Here is a 19,438-nt window from a genome sequence, read left to right on the forward strand (position 1 = left end):
CTGTCCTTTTCACAGACTACGCAGTCATCTTCATCGAAAAACCCGAAGAATCTGCAAACAGAAGTAGAACTAACTAATGAGTTTAGCAAGGATGTAGGATGCAAAGTCAATATGCAAAAAAGTCTATTGTATTCCCATGTACTAGCAATGAACAACTGGAAACGGAAATTTAAAAAATATATATTGACTTGACTATGGCATTAAAAATCCCGACATACTTAGGGAGAAATCTAACAAAATATTTAAGGTTTGTGTGCAAAACACTACTGAGCATTATTGAGGGGAATTAAGGATTGCTCATGGATTAGAGGACTCAACATTGTGAATACGTCCTTGCTCCCCAAATTGATATCCCATCAAAATCTTATTAGGCTTTTGTGTAGCAGCTGACAAACTGTTGTTAATAACCAAGTGACATGCAATGAACCTACAACACCAAAACATCTTTGAAAAAGAATAGGGGCGGCTGGATGGCTTATTTAGTTAGAGCGCGAGCTCTGAATAACTGGTTGAAAGTTGGGTTCCCACATGGGCCAGTGAGCTGCGCCCTCCACACTAGATTGAAGACAATGAGCTGCCGCTGAGCTGCTGGAGGGGCGGCCGGTGGCTCAGTTGGTTAGAGTAGGAACTCTTTAAAGATTTGATTGGGGAAGGGGAACAGGACTTTATTGGGGAACAGTGTGTACTTCCAGGACTTTTTCCAAGTCAAGTTGTTGTCCTTTCAGTCTTAGTTGTGGAGGGCACAGCTCAACTCCAGGTCCAGTTGCCGTTGTTAGTTGCAGGGGGTGCAGCCCACCATCCCGTGTGGGAGTCGAACCAGCAACCTTGTGGTTGAGAGGATGCGCTCCAACCAACTGAGCCATCCGGGAGGCAGCTCAGCTCAAGGTGCCGCGTTCAATCTTAGTTGCAGGGGGCAGAGCCCACCATCCCTTGCGGGGCTCAAGGAATTGAACCGGCAACCTTCTGGTTGAGAGCCCACTGGGAATTGATCCAGCAGCCTTTGGAGTTAGGAGCACGGAGCTCCAACCGCCTGAGCCACTGGGCGAGCTCCAGAGCAGGAACTCTTAACAAGGTTGCCGGTTCGATTCCCGCGTGCGATGGTGGGCTGCGCCCCCTATAACTAAAGATTGAAAACGGGGACTGGATTTGGAACTGAGCTGCGCCCTCCACAACTAGATTGAAGGACAATGACTTGACTTGGAGCTGATGGGCCCTGGAGAAGCACACTGTTCCCTAATACTCCCCAATTAAAATAAATAAAGAAATAAAGAAACAAAGAAAGAAAGAAAGAAATTGTGATTGAGAAAAAAGAAGAAGAAGAAAGATGGGAAGTCACATTGCTTGACTTCAAGACCTGCCTGCCATCAGGCGACAGTCACCAACGGCATAAACATGAACCACAGGTCATAAAACAACAGAGTCCAGAAACAGACCCAAACGTACACAGTCAACTGATTTTCCACAAAGGTGCTGAAACAATTCAATAAGCGATGCTGGAGCAAGTGGACCCATCTGCCAAACCAACAACGAAAGAAAGACAATTCGCATCGACCATGTGCAGAAGTCGCTCATCATATGTCACAGACCTGCCTGTAAGCGCTGAAATGATAAAACCCGAAGAAGAAAACAGAAGATCTCAGCAACCTTCGATTAGGCAAAGATTTCTCAGGTGGGTCACAAAGGCACAATTCAGGAATGAAAAGTTTGATCTTTGGACTTTACCAAAATTGAAAACTTCTGCTGAAAAACTGCTAAGAAACTGGAAAAACAAGCCACTGAAAGGGAGAACATATTTACAAAACATGTCTGGTAAAGGATTTGTATCCAGAACGTATAAGGAACTCTTTCAACTCAATAATTAAAAAAACCCCAAAAAGCCAATTTTTTTAACAAGCGATAGATTTGAACGGGTGATTCATAAAAGGAGACACACAGATGGCAGAGAACATATTGACCACCATGGGTCACTAAGGAAAAGCAAATTCAAACCACAATAAAATACCACGACTCATTTACTAGAATAGCTAACATTTTTTAAAAAGAACAGGGCGGTCGGTTTGCTCAGTGGTTAGAGCGTGGTGCTCATAACACCAAGATCGCCGGTTCGATTCCCACATGGGCCAGTGAGCTGCGCCCTCCACAATTAGAGGAAAAACAACGGCTTGACTTGGAGCTGATGGGTCCTGGGAAAACACACTGTTCCCCAATATTCCCCAATAAAAATTTTTAAAAAAACAAACTATAGGGACAGTCAGGTCAGTGATGGCTGGGGGGGCAGGGTGGAGAGGATCGACTGACCATAGGGGGTCATGAGGGAATTTGGGGGGGATGAAAATGTTCTTTATCTTGATCGTTCTTTATCTTAGTACACAACTAAGAATTTGTCAAAACTCACTGACCTGTACATTTCTCAAGGGTAAATTCTTCTGTGTGTAAATCACGCCTCAGTGAACCTGACTTTTAAGACATGCTATGAAATTGATACTTACACATATTTGAAAATAAACTACAGTTGGTGAGGTGTTCCGGAACTCTTGATCCTGCAGGTGGGACTGTGAATTGACAGTCACTTCAAAGAACAATTTGTCAACATCTAGTAGACTTGAAGATGTGCACACCGCCTGAGGACACAGCGGTTCACCACCCCTCCGGCAAGTGTGTGCTGGGGAAACCAGTCCAGGAATGTTCCTTGTCACCGCCCAAAAAGAAAGGCAGAGGGTGAGGGAAGAAAACCAAAGTCCTCCAACAGAGATGCGAGCAAAAAACGGGTTTGCGCACACTGGGCTATGGCGCCACAGGGACAGATGAGTGGGCCGGACCTCCTGGGTCCACATGAATGACCATCTGACGAGCACAATGGGAAGAGCCAGCTGCCCGCAGACATTACACCCTGAGCCCTCAAGAACATGCCGCCTGACGTGATGCGCCGTTTCTATGTTCACACCTGTAATGAAAGTGTGGAAACACTGAGGGGCATCCAATTCAGTGGGAACTGGGGGGAGGGGTCGTCGTCCTGGGCTGGGAACATAGGCGCTCGAAATGCAGCTTTAAAGTTTTACTTCTTAAAGCAAGTGATACTTTGTATACTTTTGTTGGTCTGAAATGTTTCATATTTTAAAAAGAAAGTGTATAAAATAGCCACAGTCTTCACTCTGTCTCTTTACCCTGCTTTATGTTTCTTCAGGGCACTAATCAGAACCCGACACTACAGTATGCACTGGTTTGGTGGGTTCCTGCCGTCCTCTCTCTCCAGTCTCCCACTTCTGGAACAGAGCCTGGCATACAGTAGGTGCTCGATCAATGTTCATTGAAGGAATGAATGAAAGTCTCGATTTATACTGTTGGCATATCTCCACCCCCTGGCATCCCAACCGGGGATGGCCGTCGTCCCGCCCAAGGGCCCTGCCCTCCATCCAGGAGCACCATGACCTTCAGTCTGGCTCCCAGGATCGCCAGGTTCACGTCCTGATTGTGGAAATGTTGTTCTTGGAAGGAGCGCGGGTTCAATGACTGCATTTCTTTCTTTACACACTTCCTTGCTGTTTCCAGTAGGAATGTCATGCTAGCACACCTCTGAGCCACAAATTTTAAATTTTCTTGTCACCACATTCTAAAAAGCAAAAAGGAAAGGGCGACATACATGGTAGTAGTACCTTTTATTTAACCCAGGAGGGTGAAAATAGGATCATTTCAACACGTGATGAGCACACAAATGATTCATGAGCTATTTTACATCCTGCTTTTTGTGCTAAGCCTTCAAACTCCAGTGTGTCTCTCCCTGGGGAGTATGTCTCAGGACCAGCTGCGTTCCAGGCTGGGGAGCTTAGGACAAGGGGCGGGAGGTGGACCCACCGGTGTCTGGTGCCTGCGCTGCCCTATTCTCCCTTGCATGCATGTGACAGCTTGCCCTGGAGGCTGCTGTGCCTGAGGGGGAATCTAAGGGAAGAAAGCCTCTCCCTGAACACGTGGCACGCTGCTGGTGACAGGCCAGATGCCCTTGCGATCCGAGCTCATTTCTGGGGGACCTATGTTTCCTTTAGAACTTAAAAATATCTTCTGTTTATTTTGATTACTTAAAAATTTCACGATGATGCAACTCGTGGGGTTCTTAATTCATTCGTCTGTTTGCTGTTCTTTTGTGCGGGGCGCTTGGCAGGTCTGTGGGAGATGGGGCTTCTGGAAAGTGCTTTCCATTATATCTTCGTGGTGTCTCCTCCTTCTCTGATACCTGTTTGGAACCTGTCACTTGAGGGTTAGACCTTCCACACGGAGCCCCCAGCACCTTTTACCTTCTCTTGGATTTTGTTCTATCTTCTGAGAGACTTCCTCAACCCATTCTTCCAGTTGTCTATTACGTTTTGAAAATTGCAGCTAGTGTATTTCTTTCTTTCTTTCTTTCTTTCTTTCTTTCTTTCTTTCTTTCTTTCTTTCTTTCTTTCTCTCTTTCTTTCTTTCTTTTTTTAATTTATTGGGGCAGCTAGTGTACTTTTAATTTGCAGGGCTCTTTCTTGTTCCCCTAAAGTGCCCATGCTAGCTGTGAGGGTCCCTCGTCTTCTGTTATCCTCTAAGGACATCGCGTGGTTAACACGTTTCTGAGGGTTTCTTCTATTCTCTATGCCAACTCTGTTTTCCTCTGGTGTCCACTTTTCTGCTGGTTCTTGGTGTCTAGAATGTGTCCTGGGTTCTTCATTTGCCTCCAGGAGCGAGGCTCCAGGACTAGCTCGTTCCCCATCACTTGGGTGTGCCTTGCAGTTTTGGATTCCTGCAGCCTGTGAACGGTGGGGTAAACGCGGACAGAATACTCAGTGCCAAGTACAGTGATGTTTACAGGACTTCTTAGTAATACAGTGAAATGCTTATGAGCTGCGGTGAGAAAAGCTGGATAAAAACTGTATCAAAAGTAACAAATTAAGGCCCAACTAGGAGACCTGGGAGAGATTAGGCTGGAGTGCCAGCAGTGGCTCTGTCTGGGCTGGGGGCACCATCTCTTTTCCCTTTTCCTCCTTTCCTGCAGTCTGCAGTCACACACTGTCTGGGTCCCCCGCCCCCGGTGTCTGCCCAGCACTGCCCAGTCTGACCCCCCTTTCCTTGCTACTTGTCATCGTCTGCCCCCCACCCCAGAACATGAGGGTGGAGTGTCTGTCTGGTCCACCCCCAGCGGGCAGGCGGGCACTGGGTCTTGTGGGCAGTACCAGCTCCACAACACTTGGCCAAAAGCCTGAGCGAACCCAGTGCTCATAGACAGAACTGCATTCTGGGCCTGGGAGAGAAGCAGGCAGAGGGCAGCTCCCCCACTTTTGTCCGAGCTGGAGCACAGAGCCAGCACACCTCCAGGGTGCCACCCCACTGGGATCCTTGGGGACTCAGCAGAGGGCAGGCGCCTTCCCTGTCCTCAGGCCCTTGGACCGCTATGTGGGAAGGCCCAGCCCCCTTTATTCCCAGTTCCCATTCTGTTTATGTCTTATGAATTCAGTCACGTAAATAGATGTGGCCCAACCCAGAGAAGGGGGTCCCGCCCCCATCTGTTCCCTCTCCCTCCCCCTTCTGCTCCCTACTGTGTCTACACATTTCAGTTGTTGCCCCCCACACCCTACTTCATGCACCTACATTTATTCTTCTTCTGGGACCCAACTCCGGCCACCCAGTGCTTACCCTGGACTGCTGGGCCTCAAGAACCATCCCGAGGAGAACAAGATCCAGAGACGGCAGGACCTCTCTGAAGATCTCCCAGCAGGGACGACCCCTCCCAGCTGCTCAGATCCACCCACCTCCAGGCAGAACTGGCAGCTTCTCCCCTGGTCCTCACCATGACCTGGAGGTGGTCCAGGCTGCCCGCTCGTGGGCAAAAGCTGGAGAGCACAGTTTCCGGAGGGACTGATGCAGGTCTGTGCCCACCCACATGGGTGCCCCACCTGGGGAGAGCTGGAGAAGAGGTTCAGGGGCACGAGAGGGGTGGCGGTCTTCGGGCTCCCCTCCCCCAGCACCTGCACCCTGAATTTGCACAAGCAGCCCCTCTGCAGGCAGAGCAACTTCCTGAGCTTTATCTCTGACCTTTGCCTTCGGGCCACTGGGCCACGCCTGAACCAAAACAGAAAGGCTGCTCTGGGGGCAGGGTTTCAGGTGGACTAGTCAGCACGGGAGTCTGGCAGGCAACCCTTCCCTCCGGGGCTTCAGTGGTGGCGGGGCACAGAGATGTGCTAAGGCACCACTACCTGCAGGCTGGCAAGACCAGCTTCCGCTATGCTCTGGGGGATGGAGGGTGGGGTCCCCCTAAAATAGAAATAGAGTGGGGAGAAGGCCCCAGAGACAAAGCACAGCATCTAACAGAAGAGCTGACCCACTGGCCAGGGAGGGCATCCCAGGGTGATGGCAGCCAGAAGGTGGGTGACAGTGCAGAGAAGGCCCAGACGGATTCCAGAGAAACGCAGGAGCATCCGGATTTGGTGACCTCGGGACCAGTGCCAGGTGTCCAGCAGGTGGGTGGGCAGAGGAGGTATATCCAGGAGATGGGAGAAACCCAGGGGAGAGGCTCCTGTGGGGGCTTGGGAGTGTGGCAGTGGACACCTGGAGACCAGAGTGGAACCCTGATAGCTGTGTGAGGGACAGAAGAGGGGAGTGCCACCCTGGAAGCCACAGCCACAGAACTTTCTAGAAGGAGGGCATCAGCGTCAGTGTCCTGGGATGCTGAAAGGTCAGAGAAGATGAGGCCCCAAAGTGTCCATGGAGTTGGTCATCCTGAGGTCACTGGGCGCTGAGCAGGGACTGATGTGTGTGGGGGGTGGTGGCAGGTGAGGAGTGGACAAGCCCCAGAAGAGGGGCTGGGATGCTGGCTTTAGAGCTGCAAGGAGGAGTGCCTGGGGGCGGAAGTCTGGGACGGAGGGCTGGAAGGAGCAGGGCGCCCCATTTGGCAACAAGACCAGCAGTGAGGGACCGGTGGCGACAGGGGTGCGGTGGCAGCCCGCTGGGGCGGGAGTCAGGGTCACTGGGTTTGCTGGGTGAGCGGCACTGGAGGGGGCTTCGCGGCGACCAGGGCCCTGAGACCTGATCTGCCCACCACCCCAGTGCGGCCTGCTCTGCGGCTCTGGAAGGACGTGTCACCGCGTAGCGGGGTGGGGAGTAAGTGGCGGGCCGGCCCTTCGAGCAAATCGACGCAACACCGGGCCGTGGAGGGCGACAGGAGGGGCGCTGACTCACACGCCCTCGCTGTCCACCCGCGGCTCCAGCCGGGCTGGGACAGCCGTCTGCCGGCCGGGATCGGAGGGGTGGGGGTCTGCACAGCGAGGTCTGAGGTTGGGGATCTGGAGTGGAGCCCCGCGGGGAGGAGTGCGGGCGTCGCCGTTGTCCCCGCGGTGCGTCGGAAGAACTGGGACGCGGGCGCGGACCCTCGCCTGCGGCTCCCCCCCTCCGCCCCCGCGCCGTTCCCGCCCCCGCCCCCTCCGTCGCCGGGGCCGCCACCGCCACCCAGCGTCGCCGCCGGAGAGTTTGCGCGAGGCTGGCGCGGGGCGCGGGCGCGGAGCCGGCAGGGAGCGCGGAGCCGGACCTGAACGGCGCGGTGAGCAGTGGGGCCCGGCCCGAGGGGACGTTCCCGGGGCCCACCTTGGCCGGGCCAGGGGCCCGCAGAATGGGGAGCGCGGAACTGGCCTGCGGGGACCCCTGTCGTGGGCCGGGCTTTCTTGGGGTCGCCGTCCTCACCCCCGTCGGACACGTCCATTCCGAACCCCGGGATGCGCCTGTCCACCTCGGACGCTCGGGTGGGCTGGGGGGTCCTCTCCTCCTAGGGGAGCTCGGCCCGGGGCGGGGGTGTCGGTGGCTGCCAGGCGCTCGGTCCTTTTGCCCCATTCGGCTCCCGACTCCTCCCTCCGGCGCCCCTGTCTGCCCCTCCCCCCCACGGGCTCTCACGCAGCTCGGTGGAGACACCCCCCGAGGCGCGGGGTCCTCCGCAGCCCCGCCTCCCCCCTCGGGCGGGCCCCTGCTCTCCAGAAGCCCCCAGAAATTTCCCAGTTCCGCGGGAGGGGCTCAGGGGCGTCAGACCCTGCCCAGTCCGTTCTTCCGCGGGGCCCACATTTGTCACTTTGACCCTCCCTGCCCTGCTCCGGTCGTCCCAGTGGCCCCACTCGCGCTTCTCCGCCACGGGTTTCTGCCTCCCGAACCCACTGACTCCTGACACCTGGGCGCCCACATCCACCGAGGACTGAGGACCAGCCCGAGCTGTTTTCGGTCTTCTGCGCTGAGGAATAAGGGTTGGTGGGGAGTTCTGCCCTGGCCTGCATCCAGGCCCGCCCCGCCCCCACGGGTGGGGGGGTGAAGGACGCCAGAATCAGGCTTTGTCAACAGCCTGTGCCCCCTGATCCACCCGGCCCATGACCTTTCACCACTTGCTCTAGTTGCACAAAAACACCCCCACCTCCTCCACCTCAGAAGCGGGGAATCCCACCCGTTAGGGTCCTGCAGCCAGCTGGGGTGACCACAACAGCCTTTCTTGGCTGATGGGCTATCCACCCATCCTAGGGGGTCCTCCCCTAGCTGTAGGTCTGGGATTCCCTCAGACATCCCCAGTGGAAACTGGTGGGACGCTGGCCAAGCGGTGAGCACCCAGGAGTGGTGCCTTCGGCCAGGCATGGGCAGGGCACAAGCCAGCCCAGCAGATGGTGGGGCAGGTGGGGTGAATCCACGGGGGAGGAATGGGGGCTGGGAAAGAGGGGAGAACGGTGAGATGGGGACTGGGGCCAGGCCAGCCCTTAGAGAACCCTCTGCCTCTGTCCACTTGAGCCCTCTCCCAGGGCTCTAGTCCTGGGCTGACATTTGTGCAGCCACAGTCCAGGGCCTGAGAGGGAGCTCGGTCACCTGGTCCCTGAAGGGAGAAGTGTTGGTCCCTGGCCAGCCATCCTCCTCCCCACTGGCTCAGGCTGGGAGGGTAATGAGGTGGGACACAGAGCCTCAGAGCGGCACCTGCGCCTCTGCTGCCTAACCATCCCCGGTTCAGCTCTCTCATTCATCCAACAAATCCTTATTCCCAGGGCTGACAGGCTGCCCGGGTTTCAATGTCCCCATGGCAAGGAGGGGGCCTGGATATAATACTCAGTTACTCCGTCCTGCCCTTCAGGTGGCAGGGCTCACTTACTCCTCGGTGATGAGGAGGCAGGCATCCCCACTTTACAAGTGGGGAAACTGAGGCTCTGAGAAGTTAAACTATTAGCCCTTGGTCCCAGGACCAGAACTGGGTACCGCAGTCGCCCTGTCCTGTGGAGCCAGTCTCATACTTGGGTGTCCAGGGCAGGGATTCCAGAACCTCAGTCTTGCACAGCTGGAAGTCACTCCACACCCCCACTCCTATTCAGAGAAGTTTCTAGAAATCTCCTTGCCCAAATTCTCCCGAAAGGGACTGAGGACTCACCCACACTGCCCTTCTCCTGTTTCCACCAGATACCCGATGGGGGGGCATCTGCAGCCTTTTGTATTTGGGGGTGTGGAGACCCTCACCCCTAGAGACCTGGGGCTAGGGGTGCCTTGAGCTGGGGTACACCGCCTGTGATCTGTGGGCACTGATTCCTGACACACTCTCCAGATCAGGGGTGGGAGTGGGGGGCGTGGAAAGCCCTCTCACTCCCCTGCCCTGGCTACCACAGAGAATGGCCTGGGAGGGGCAGGGAAGGAGGGCCCCCCAGGGCTGTCCATCCCTCTCTCCCTCTCTCTGGGGTCCCCAGAATACAGACCCCCCAGCTGGAAGGCAGGCAGCCCAGCTGGAGCAGCCGGTGTGGCCCCCTCATCCTTGCCCCACACATCCCCTCACTGAGTTCTCCGAACAGCCCTGCCAGCTTGGCAAGGTAAGCTCCCAGCTGTGTGCTGGGCCGCTGAGACACAGCAGACTCGCCCTGGCCGCCATGCCCCAACTGGGCTGTCAACAGCTGTCGGTATTTAGCGGAACTCCTGGCCACCCAGCAGCCCCCCTCCCTCCATAGGGCCTCCGGGCAGGGAACAACTTATCGGCCAGTGTCCCTTCCTCCGTGTCCCGTTTCTGTCTTCACTGTCCACCCCGCCCCAGCCAGCCTTTGTCACTCTCCCCCTCCCCTGTCCCCAGAGCCTCTAGCTTACTCAGGCCGCCCACTCCTGAGCTTACCAACCACCTCCCCTCCTCCACCAGCAACAGGGTACAACAGGCAGACGACAGGTCTGCTCCTGGCTGCTCCATACCCTCCGAGCCGGTGGCCCAGGCGGGTGGGGGGCAGGGCAGCAGATGGGCTGTCTGATCAGAATGAGGAGATAAAGCCCCTTGGGTGACCCCAGGACGGCCCCTCATCTTCCACCTGCCTGCCGCCTTCTCCACTGAGAGCACCCTCCACTCTGTGGCCCTAAGCCTGACTCCTCGCCTGGTTCAGGGGCTGGGGACCGACCAGTCACTGCTGCTGGGTTTGCCTCGCCAGGCCCAAGGGCCAGGCTCAGCCCTGGGTCACTCAGCTCAGCCTTCGTGGTGGCATGGCAGAGTTCCATTAGGGGTGAGGGGAGAATCTCAGGGAAGCCCCGGGTTGACCTGGCCCCATGAGGACCGAATGGAGGGACTGACAGGTGGGGGAGAAATCTGGAGTGTCCTGACACTCTCCACCTTCAGCTGTAGCTTGTATCCCACCCCGCCTCTCCCTGGCTTCTCCCAGGCCCTGCCCTCCATCCATCCATCTATCTGTCCATCACTTGCTTGCTCTGTGCCAGGGTGCCCAGAGAAGGGCCCATCCACAGCCCTAGGGAACCCTGCACCCAGGCCCCAAGGGAAGCCCCTCCCTGATGCCCCTAGGGAATTCAGTCACAGCGAAAGACGGGCTCTGGAAGCAATGAAAGGATTTATGGGGCCGCTGCTGCCCCAGAGCTCCAGCTCAGACAGGCTCCAGCCCAGGACCAGGCACCACTGCCCCCCTCCCTGCAGGCACCACAAGGGCAGGGGTCCCGTCTGGGTCCAGCAGCAGCAGTGCTAATCTCGAAGGAATGTGCTGCAAACTGCCTGCACATTGTGCCCCCACGGGACCCAGGAAGCCTAGCTTGAGCCTTGGGCGGGGCACAGAGGGGCACCTAGACACCTCAGTCCTGGGAAAGGGGGCAAATGTGTGACAGCGACCACCCTGAGCATATGCCTGGCGCTCCTGGACCCTGGCAAGGCTGGGAGTGGCCTGGGGCCACCGCAATAATCACAGCACTGGGGCCAAGTGATAGATGGCCCAGGCCCTGGCCTGGCCCGGCAAGCTGACTTTCCCAGGGGCTAAGAATAGGTGGGGCTCACAAGGGCTGAAGGGAGGAGGTGGGCAGCTGGGGACGCTGCTCCCCCCACCCCCGACAGCTTTGGGACCAGGCAGAATGGTGACTGCCACCAGCTCAGAGGGGAGGGTGCGGTCAGAACTGCCAAACAGACAGCTGCAGGCCGTGGGAACCCCGCTCCACGCAGGGGAGGCAGTGCAGCGTCCAGGGTGCCGGGCCGGACCTACTGGCAAAGAGCAACCACTTCTGTTCCAGCTCCCACATCACCAGGAGGACCCAGAGGCCCAGAGGGGTAGTTTTAGGGGAGCAGGACACCCACTGGCCACGGCAGAGCCCAGCTGCGTCTCCCCACTCCTAGGGGTCCCTGCCAGGGCCCTGCTGCTCGGACACTCAGCAGCGCCAGGAGGAGCGTGCGTGCCCACGGAGACAACCCCTTTGCCCAGCCGTGTAGCCCAGCCAGATGTGGGGGGCGGCAGCCCAGAGGCATGCCCCCCAGCTGGCCACACCGCCCTCCCCTCCTGCTGCTGTTGCTGCTGGCTTTCCAGGTAAGCCATGGCCAGCCCTGCCTGGCACCCTCCACTGCTCCCACCGGCCACCTACCCCTTGCACTGACCGGAGCTCCTGCCTGCCCACCTCTGTGCCCCAGCCAGAGACCCCCTCCGCTCAGGTGATGGACTTCCTGTTTGAGAAGTGGAAGCTCTACGGTGACCAGTGTTTCCACAACCTGAGCCTGCTGCCCCCTCCACTGGTGAGCCCCGCTTCTGCCCGAGTCCATTTCCTAAGCTCTTAGCCCTCCGCCCCATTTACAGGTGAGGAAACTGAGTCACACGGAGAGGCCAGTGACTTGCCCAAGGCCACCCAACCAGGAAATAAAATAATGGTAGAACTGGGGTGCTTCGTGCCCTCCCGTACTGCTGGTTGCCCCCCATATCAGGCCCAGAGACACCATCTTTGCCCCTACAGAGCTCAACCCAGTGTGTAGTGTGTGCGGGAAGGCTGTTGAGAGGGATGGGTGGACCACGCAAAATCTGAGGCGGGAGGGAGATGGGTCCCCATGCGGAGGGCTCAGGCAGGTCACTGGGGGGCAGTGAGAGACTGGGGCAGAAGGAGCTGCCTGGGAGGCTAAGCCACTGTCCATGCACGGGCATCCTGCACAGGGCAGAGGGGAGCAGGCATGTGAGTCACAGAATTGGTGCTCGGCTCAGGAAGGGTGCCGACAGAATTGAGGTTCAGCTCCCAGAGAGGGAGGTGCTGCAAGAAGGGCACTGGGAAGAAGGGGGACCCCGAGTAGGTTTGGGGCAAGGTGTAGACCCCATGTGTCTAAGGTGGGGTAGCTGGGCGGAGCTGGAGCTCAGGACCAGGCTGGGCGGAGGGGGTCCGTGGTCCAGGGCAGGCAGGATAGTCGGAGAGACCTGGGGGGAGCTAATGCTGGGGAGCAGAGGCAATGCTCAGGGGGCTTCTGAGAGGGGGCGAGAGGGGCTGCGCGGCACGGCTGAGGAGCCCCGCCCCTGCGCCTGCCTCTGCAGAGCTGGTCTGTAATAGGACCTTCGACAAGTATTCCTGCTGGCCAGACACCGCCCCCAACACCACAGCCAGCATCTCTTGCCCCTGGTACCTGCCCTGGTACCATAAAGGTAACTGCAGCGGGGTGTAGGGGGTGGGGGGCCAACGCAGTGGGGCGCTGACTGCAGCCTGCCCCCCCAGTGCAGCACCGCTTCGTCTACAAGAGGTGCGGGCCCGATGGGCAGTGGGTGCGTGGGCCCCAGGGCAGTCGTGGCGAAATGCCTCCCAGTGCCAGATGGACGACGACGAGATTGAGGTCCAGGTCAGCCAGCGGCGGGTGCAGTAGGGCCGGTGGGGGCGGGGGAGGCAAACCCCCCCACCCCCCGGCCTGACTGGCTGCTGCACTTTGCAGAAGGAGGTGGCCAAGATGTACAGCAGCTTCCAGGTGATGTACACGGTGGGGTACTGCCTCTCCCTGGGGGCCCTGCTCCTGGCCCTGGCCATCCTGCTGGGCCTCAGGTATGACCCCCCGCCCAGCACAGGATGGGGGCCGAGCGGTCAAGGCGGCGGGCGGGCGGGCACTGACTCACTGTCCCCACAGCAAGCTGCACTGCACCCGAAACTACATCCATGCGAACCTGTTTGCGTCCTTCGTGCTGAAGGCCTGCTCTGTGCTGGTCATTGACACGCTGCTCAAGACCCGCTACAGCCAGAAGATTGGTGATGACCTCGGTGTGAGCGTCTGGCTGAGTGACGGGGTGAGCACCCAGACTGGCCTCACCCGGGCGGCAGGTGGCTGGCTGTGTACCCCAGCTCGCTCACTCGTTCACGCCGCTCGTGGCCAGGCGCTGGCTGGCTGCCGGGTGGCCGCCGTGTTCATGCAGTATGGCGTCGTGGCCAACTACTGCTGGCTGCTGGTGGAAGGCATATACCTGCACAGCCTGCTGGGCCTCGCCACCTTCCCTGAGAGGAGTTTCTTCACTCTCTACCTGGGCATCGGCTGGGGTGAGTGAACTGGCACAGTGGGGGGCAGGCTGGTGGGAGCCTGGAGACCACAGCTGACACCCCCTGCAGGTGCCCCCATGCTGTTTGTCATCCCTTGGGCCGTGGTCAAGTGTCTGTTTGAGAACATCCAGTGAGTATGAGTGACCCGCCGGATGGGCCCGGCCCCCTGTCCTGGTGCTGGGCAGGGCCGTGGGGAGTGGCTGTGCAGCCCTGGGCGGGGCTGCACTGGGGTCTCTGGCCAGAGGCCCTGATGGGCGTAAGCAAACCTGGTGCCCGGGATGGGGGTCATTAGTGACCATCTCCCTTTCTCTCTAAAGCCACTAATTAGACCCCCAGGGAATCAGGGGCGGGGGACTGGGGGGCTGCCAGGACGTGAGCCGGCCCCACCCTGCAGGTGCTGGACCAGCAATGACAACATGGGCTTCTGGTGGATACTGCGCTTCCCCGTCTTCCTGGCCATCCTGGTGAGGAAATGAAGCACCTGCTGGCCCCACAGGAAGGGGGCCCTGGTGGGGGTGACAGACAGTAACCCTGCCTGGGCAGACAGGGAGGCAGGGCCCGGTAGTCAGCTAGGACAGCTGGGTGTCCACAGGGCGTGAGCCAGGCCCCGTGTGACCACAAAGCCCATGTGCAGGAGACAGGCGGGGGCCCGGGGGTGGCCCTGAGCTGTGCCTTCCACATACAGATCAACTTCTTCATTTTCATCCGTGTCCTTCACATCCTCATGACCAAGCTGCGAGCCCACCAGATGCGCTCTACTGACTACAAATTCCGGTGGGTGCACACGGCGGGGCCGGGCTGGGGTGGCAGGGGACACCAGGGCCTGTGGCTCAGCCTCCGCCCCCACAGGCTGGCCAAGTCCACGCTGACGCTCATCCCTCTGCTGGGGGTCCACGAGGTGGTGTTTGCCTTTGTGACTGACGAGCACGCCCAAGGCACCCTGCGCTCCGCCAAGCTCTTCTTTGACCTCTTCTTCAGCTCTTTCCAGGTGCCTGCCCCACCCCCCACCGCCCCCTCCCCTCCTTGGGCTGCCCTGACCACCCCCTCTCTCTAGGGCCTGCTGGTGGCTGTCCTCTACTGTTTCCTCAACAAGGAGGTAGGTGGGAGGTCTGGGATCAGCCCCGGGGTGGGGGTCAGAGCGGAGTGCAGGCCACTGGGGACAGGTCGGCCTCAGCTCCGTCCTCGTCCTCGGGGAGCGCAGTGAAGGGGGTTGCCAGCCATCCACAACCCTAGGGCTTCAGGTGACAGCCCACCTTGCTCCGTGTCCAGAGCACCATGTGGCCCTTCAAGGCTGGGAGGTTGGGGATCCTGGGGGCTGGGACGGGCCCAACCTGCCAGCTGTCCCAGGTGCAGGCGGAGCTGCGGCGGTCCTGGCACCGGTGGCGCGTGGGCAAGGAGCTGCAGGCAGGACGCCATGTCAGCAGCCACGTGGCCTCGGCCCAGTCCACTGATGGCCCCCCCAGCGAGAAGCTGCTGCTTTCCAGGGGCAGTGGCAGCAATGGGGCCAGCCAGGACCCCTTGGCAGAGACCCACGTAGCCGGCGACCGCTCTGGATTGGCCGAGTGCCCCTTCTGAAGCCCCCGGAGCCCCTGGCGGGGCTGGACTCAGGAGCCGAGAGAGGGCACCGCCGGACAATCCACAACTGATGCCCCAAAGAACCTGGAGGGGTGGGAGTGGGACCATGGCCCCACCGTCCTCACACCCCCATGTGGTGATCTGAGGGGCAGAGCTCCCCGCCTCACACCTGCTGTGTGGGGAAGCTGTTCTGTGAATGCATGCCTGTGTCCCCGTGTGTCTGTGTCCCCAGTGTGGGGAGGAAATGCATGTCCTCCAACAATAAAGAGCTGGCGCAGTGACCACTGGGCCCACCCTGGGGATGGCACTGTGGCAGAGGGTGGGGCTGGCCCAGGGCTCCCGGTGAGAGTGAGATGGGGAAGCTGCGATGGGGCCCCGAGCTGGTGCGCTCCCCCCTGGGAGCCGCCATTTACAGGTGAATTGGAGCTGGGACCCCTGAGAGGTCCGAGTGAGTGGTGGTTGCTGTGCCCCTCCATGTCCCCACTGACGCAGGTTCTGGCTATCCTGCCATCCCGGGTCAGGGGGCCCACCCCCACACCAGGCCAGAGTGGGACAGTCCCCCATTAGCTTGGCCCTCAACCCCAAGAAGGTCACCATTGGCTAGCAGAGGGACACGAAAAGGGGGTGATGCCGAGGGGGGCCACCAGCATCAACTCCAACCCCACATGAACAGCCTAGCTCTCCGCTGGAGCTGCAGGTGGGTGGAACTCAGGCCCAGCAAGGACCTGGACAGTCCAGAAGTGGATGTCCTCTGCTGGCCCTCTGCTTCATCCTGGCTCCAGCCACTGAGAAGTTCGCAGGCCACACAACAGACTGCAGCAGGGAGAAATGGAGCTCCGGACGGAAATGTTTCAAGTGAAGGGCGGCACAGTTCCCCCAAGGCCTCTGCACAGCGCCAACATGAACACTTGGCAGAGAGACCCAGCCCACTACCATCCTGGCCGCACCAGACGTGTGAACAGGCAGCTGTGTGCAGCGAGATCGCTGTCCATCGCATGGTGGGTGGGCACCATGCTTGGTGGGCAGTGAGGGCTGATGCTCGCCAAGAAAGCTGAGTGTTGGACCTAGGAAGAGCCGGGCAGTGCACTGGGGGGAGGGGCGGTTGCCTGAGGTCCTAGTGCCATCTGGGGCACCGTGTGTGTGTGTGTGTGTGTGTGTGTGTGTGTGTGTGTGTGTGTGTGTGATGTAGAGGCTGGAGGCAAGTGTAGGAGTGTAGGAGCAGGAGCCCAAGTGTGGCTGTGCTCGCCCCTGCAGAGCACCCGCTGTGGCAGGCAGTGTGCGTGGAGGGGGTGCTGTCAAAGCAGGAGGGATCTGCAGGAACAGAGAGTGAGCTCCAGCCAGAGGGGCCAGCCAGGTGTCCCTGCTCTTAGAGCTGTTGGAAGGCCACCACTGGGTCCTGGGGGAGGGGGTGCCCACAGCCGGGCCACGTGGGCTGGAGCTGCTCAGGCAGAGCCCGGCTAATTGGAGCAAATGAGAGGGCAGGAGGCCTCTCAGAAAGGTAAATAAAATTACTCACCCGTTAGGCACAGGCCCTCCTGAGGGGGCCTTCACCCACGCCAGCCACGCCCACCCCACCCCACCACAGGCGGGAGGGAGTGATTAGGGGAGGGCAGGAGTGCAGGAGGCTAGTTAGGGAGACTGGACTCTCCTGTGGTCCAGCTGGATGGCCTGTGTCACTGATTAGTGGGTGCTGCAGGACAGAGGGTAGTGCCAGCCAGCAGCTGGAGGCCTGAGGCCCCTGACCTTGAGGCTTCAGGCCACCTCTTGCCCTAGGCTCCCTCAGCCCTGACTGTCCCTGCTAGCCCCTGCCCACAGGGGTGCCCCTGCCAGCGCTTGAATGCCTGGAAGCCTGTGTGGGCACAAGCTGGCTCTCCTTCACGCCAGCTGAGCTCAGGGTTAGTGATTGCCTTGGGGTGGGGGGGTGCCGCTCACCTAGGGGCCTCCTGACAGCCCTCCCCATCCGGTCTCCCCTCTGCCCTTGTCCTCCTTCACCCCTGTCCCTGTCCCCAAGGGAACTAGAGCAGGCCAGTGAAGTCAGGGGCGGAGGTGAAAGCTGGCAGGGGCCGGACTTGCCAGCCAATAAGCATTGGTTCTGACCAGGCAATCCTGAAGGGGGTGGAGGGGGCTGGGGACCCATTTCTGACTCAGGGCCCAGGACCCATACAGCACCACTTTCCTTCCAGGAGGATAAACTCCAGCCCCCATAGCTACTTTCTTTCCACCTCCACCCCGCCCTTCACCTCAGGCCCTTCCCACAAAAGAACACATGGGTGCTGCCCAGCTTGTGTGTGTGCACACATGCGTGCTACTAAAATGAAAGAGGAAAACATGGATGCCGATAAGCAGATCCAACCTAGGAGTCATGGCGTGTCCCCAGATGCCAGCGATGAGCCAGGCAGAGCGGGTCACTGAGGGCAGGGGACCTCCAGCAGGGGGAAGGCTCCAGGAGGGACACCCTCAAGGGATCAAAGGGACTGAACACCCTGAGAGGAGACTTACATGTCCTAGTGAACAGTTCAGGACTCAACGGGTATTAGTACATGGAAAACTCAGCACATGAAAAGGAAGGCAATTAATAACTCTAAGGAAAACAGAAAGTTGGGCAGAAAAGAAAAATAATCACAATTGACCACATGGCTCCGCTCTGAAGACAAACATAGACATCATAATGTAAATACTCCACACTGATGTAACCAAAGTTAAGAGGACTATCTCAGGAGGCTGGGGCTGGAAGAGCGCGGGTGCAGCGGGGCTGGGAAAACCGCGGAGCGGCAGTTCCTGTGTGCCGGTTAGAAACCCAAACCAACGCGTCTGCTGCCTGTAGGTAAGGGGCAGGGGGCAGCTGCGGGTGCCTCCTGGGCACTGGCAGCCCTCCACCCAGGTCCCACCGGCTCTCTGGGACAGTGCCCTCCTCTGGTCAGTCGCTTTTCCTGCTTCCTCCTCTCCCTGCCTGCAGGGCCCAGGACTCAGGCCCCTCCCTCCACCTCCGTTAGCAACCTGTAAGAATCAGTCTTCACGGACTCCCAGTCTGTGTGTCCAGCCCGTAGCCTTTGCAGTCCACGCTGTAGTCTCTGCTTCCCACTCAGCACCCGATTGCACACGTCCACGTTGAGATCCGTACCCTCTCTGCAGCTTCTTGCCCCTCCAATTCACTGAGGGGACAGGCCTCCTAAGGACAGGCCCCCGTTTCTGCCTACGCCTGCAGCTGGGGCAGCCCTCTCACACGCAGGTCCCCTCCTACAAAGCCACCTCCACCTCTCACCCGGCTCATAACAGTGCAGGGCATGGAGGGGCCTCTTAACCCTACAGGAGGCCACAGCCAAGTGCAGAAGTGGGGAGCTACGCCACCCAGTGTCGGGGTCTACAAGACAGAGACGGAGGGAGAAGGGACTGGAGGGCGTGAAGGAGTCGTGGCTGCACTGCCTTTCCACCTCGTCCGTCAGCCGGCCCCACGCGGCTTCAGCGCCAGGGGCGTGTGGCTGGGCGTTCAATGCTGCGGGGGGGGGGGGGGCGCGACGGTCACTGAGCAAGCTCAGAGCACATGCTCAGCATTTGCTGCTTGAGAATTTTGATAAAATCAAAGCTAAAAATCAGAACAAGGCCGGTCTCACAGGAGCTCACCGTGTCCTCTGTGCTGTCAGGGTAACAAGCCCTGCCCATGGAGCTGTCACCCTGAATGGAAGCAGTGATGTGCGGCACTGGAGTTCAGTGTGAGGGATCCCACCAGGGCGCCTCGCCTCACCCTCGGCTGCCCTCACTGTACGAGGGGCAGGGCATCCGTCTCCGCCACTCATGACCGGGCAGCCCTGTCTCCTGGGACTAGGAGGCGGCAGTGTGGCCTGGGCAGAGGACCCCTGCCCCTCCCTCCACAAGCTGCTGAGCTACCGGGATCAGCCGCCCTTCCCCAGCCACCATCCGACCTGCTCGCATGCCCCACTCCTGCCCGGACGGCCGACACCCCTGTTGTGACCACAACCTAGTGCTCACCCATGTGGCAGAACTCTCTGAGGGGACGTCTGGACCCCTGGGGAAGGGCAGCATGCGTGCAAGTTCTGGCTCAGGGGCCGACACTGCCTCTGTGACTGGGCCCGTCTTCCCAGCCCTGCACCTCCCC

General features: G+C 59.1%; 1 protein-coding gene across 1 annotated transcript; it reads left to right on the forward strand.

The window, feature by feature from the left end:
* The first annotated feature begins 7,724 nt into the window (after positions 1 to 7,724).
* On the forward strand, positions 7,725 to 15,605 carry GCGR (glucagon receptor). Its single transcript, XM_033090173.1, is given in 17 exon segments — positions 7,725 to 7,751; positions 8,547 to 8,584; positions 9,705 to 9,824; positions 10,079 to 10,215; positions 11,954 to 11,989; positions 12,768 to 12,875; positions 12,946 to 13,002; positions 13,005 to 13,066; positions 13,157 to 13,263; positions 13,346 to 13,502; positions 13,590 to 13,749; positions 13,819 to 13,879; positions 14,144 to 14,213; positions 14,435 to 14,523; positions 14,599 to 14,737; positions 14,804 to 14,845; positions 15,097 to 15,605. Coding segments are annotated over 17 exon segments (1,638 nt in total). The 3' UTR covers positions 15,325 to 15,605.
* Positions 15,606 to 19,438: the final 3,833 nt, after the last annotated feature.

This window comes from Rhinolophus ferrumequinum, chromosome 21 (genome assembly GCF_004115265.2).
Source record: "Rhinolophus ferrumequinum isolate MPI-CBG mRhiFer1 chromosome 21, mRhiFer1_v1.p, whole genome shotgun sequence".
NCBI classification, from domain to species: Eukaryota; Metazoa; Chordata; class Mammalia; order Chiroptera; family Rhinolophidae; genus Rhinolophus; species Rhinolophus ferrumequinum.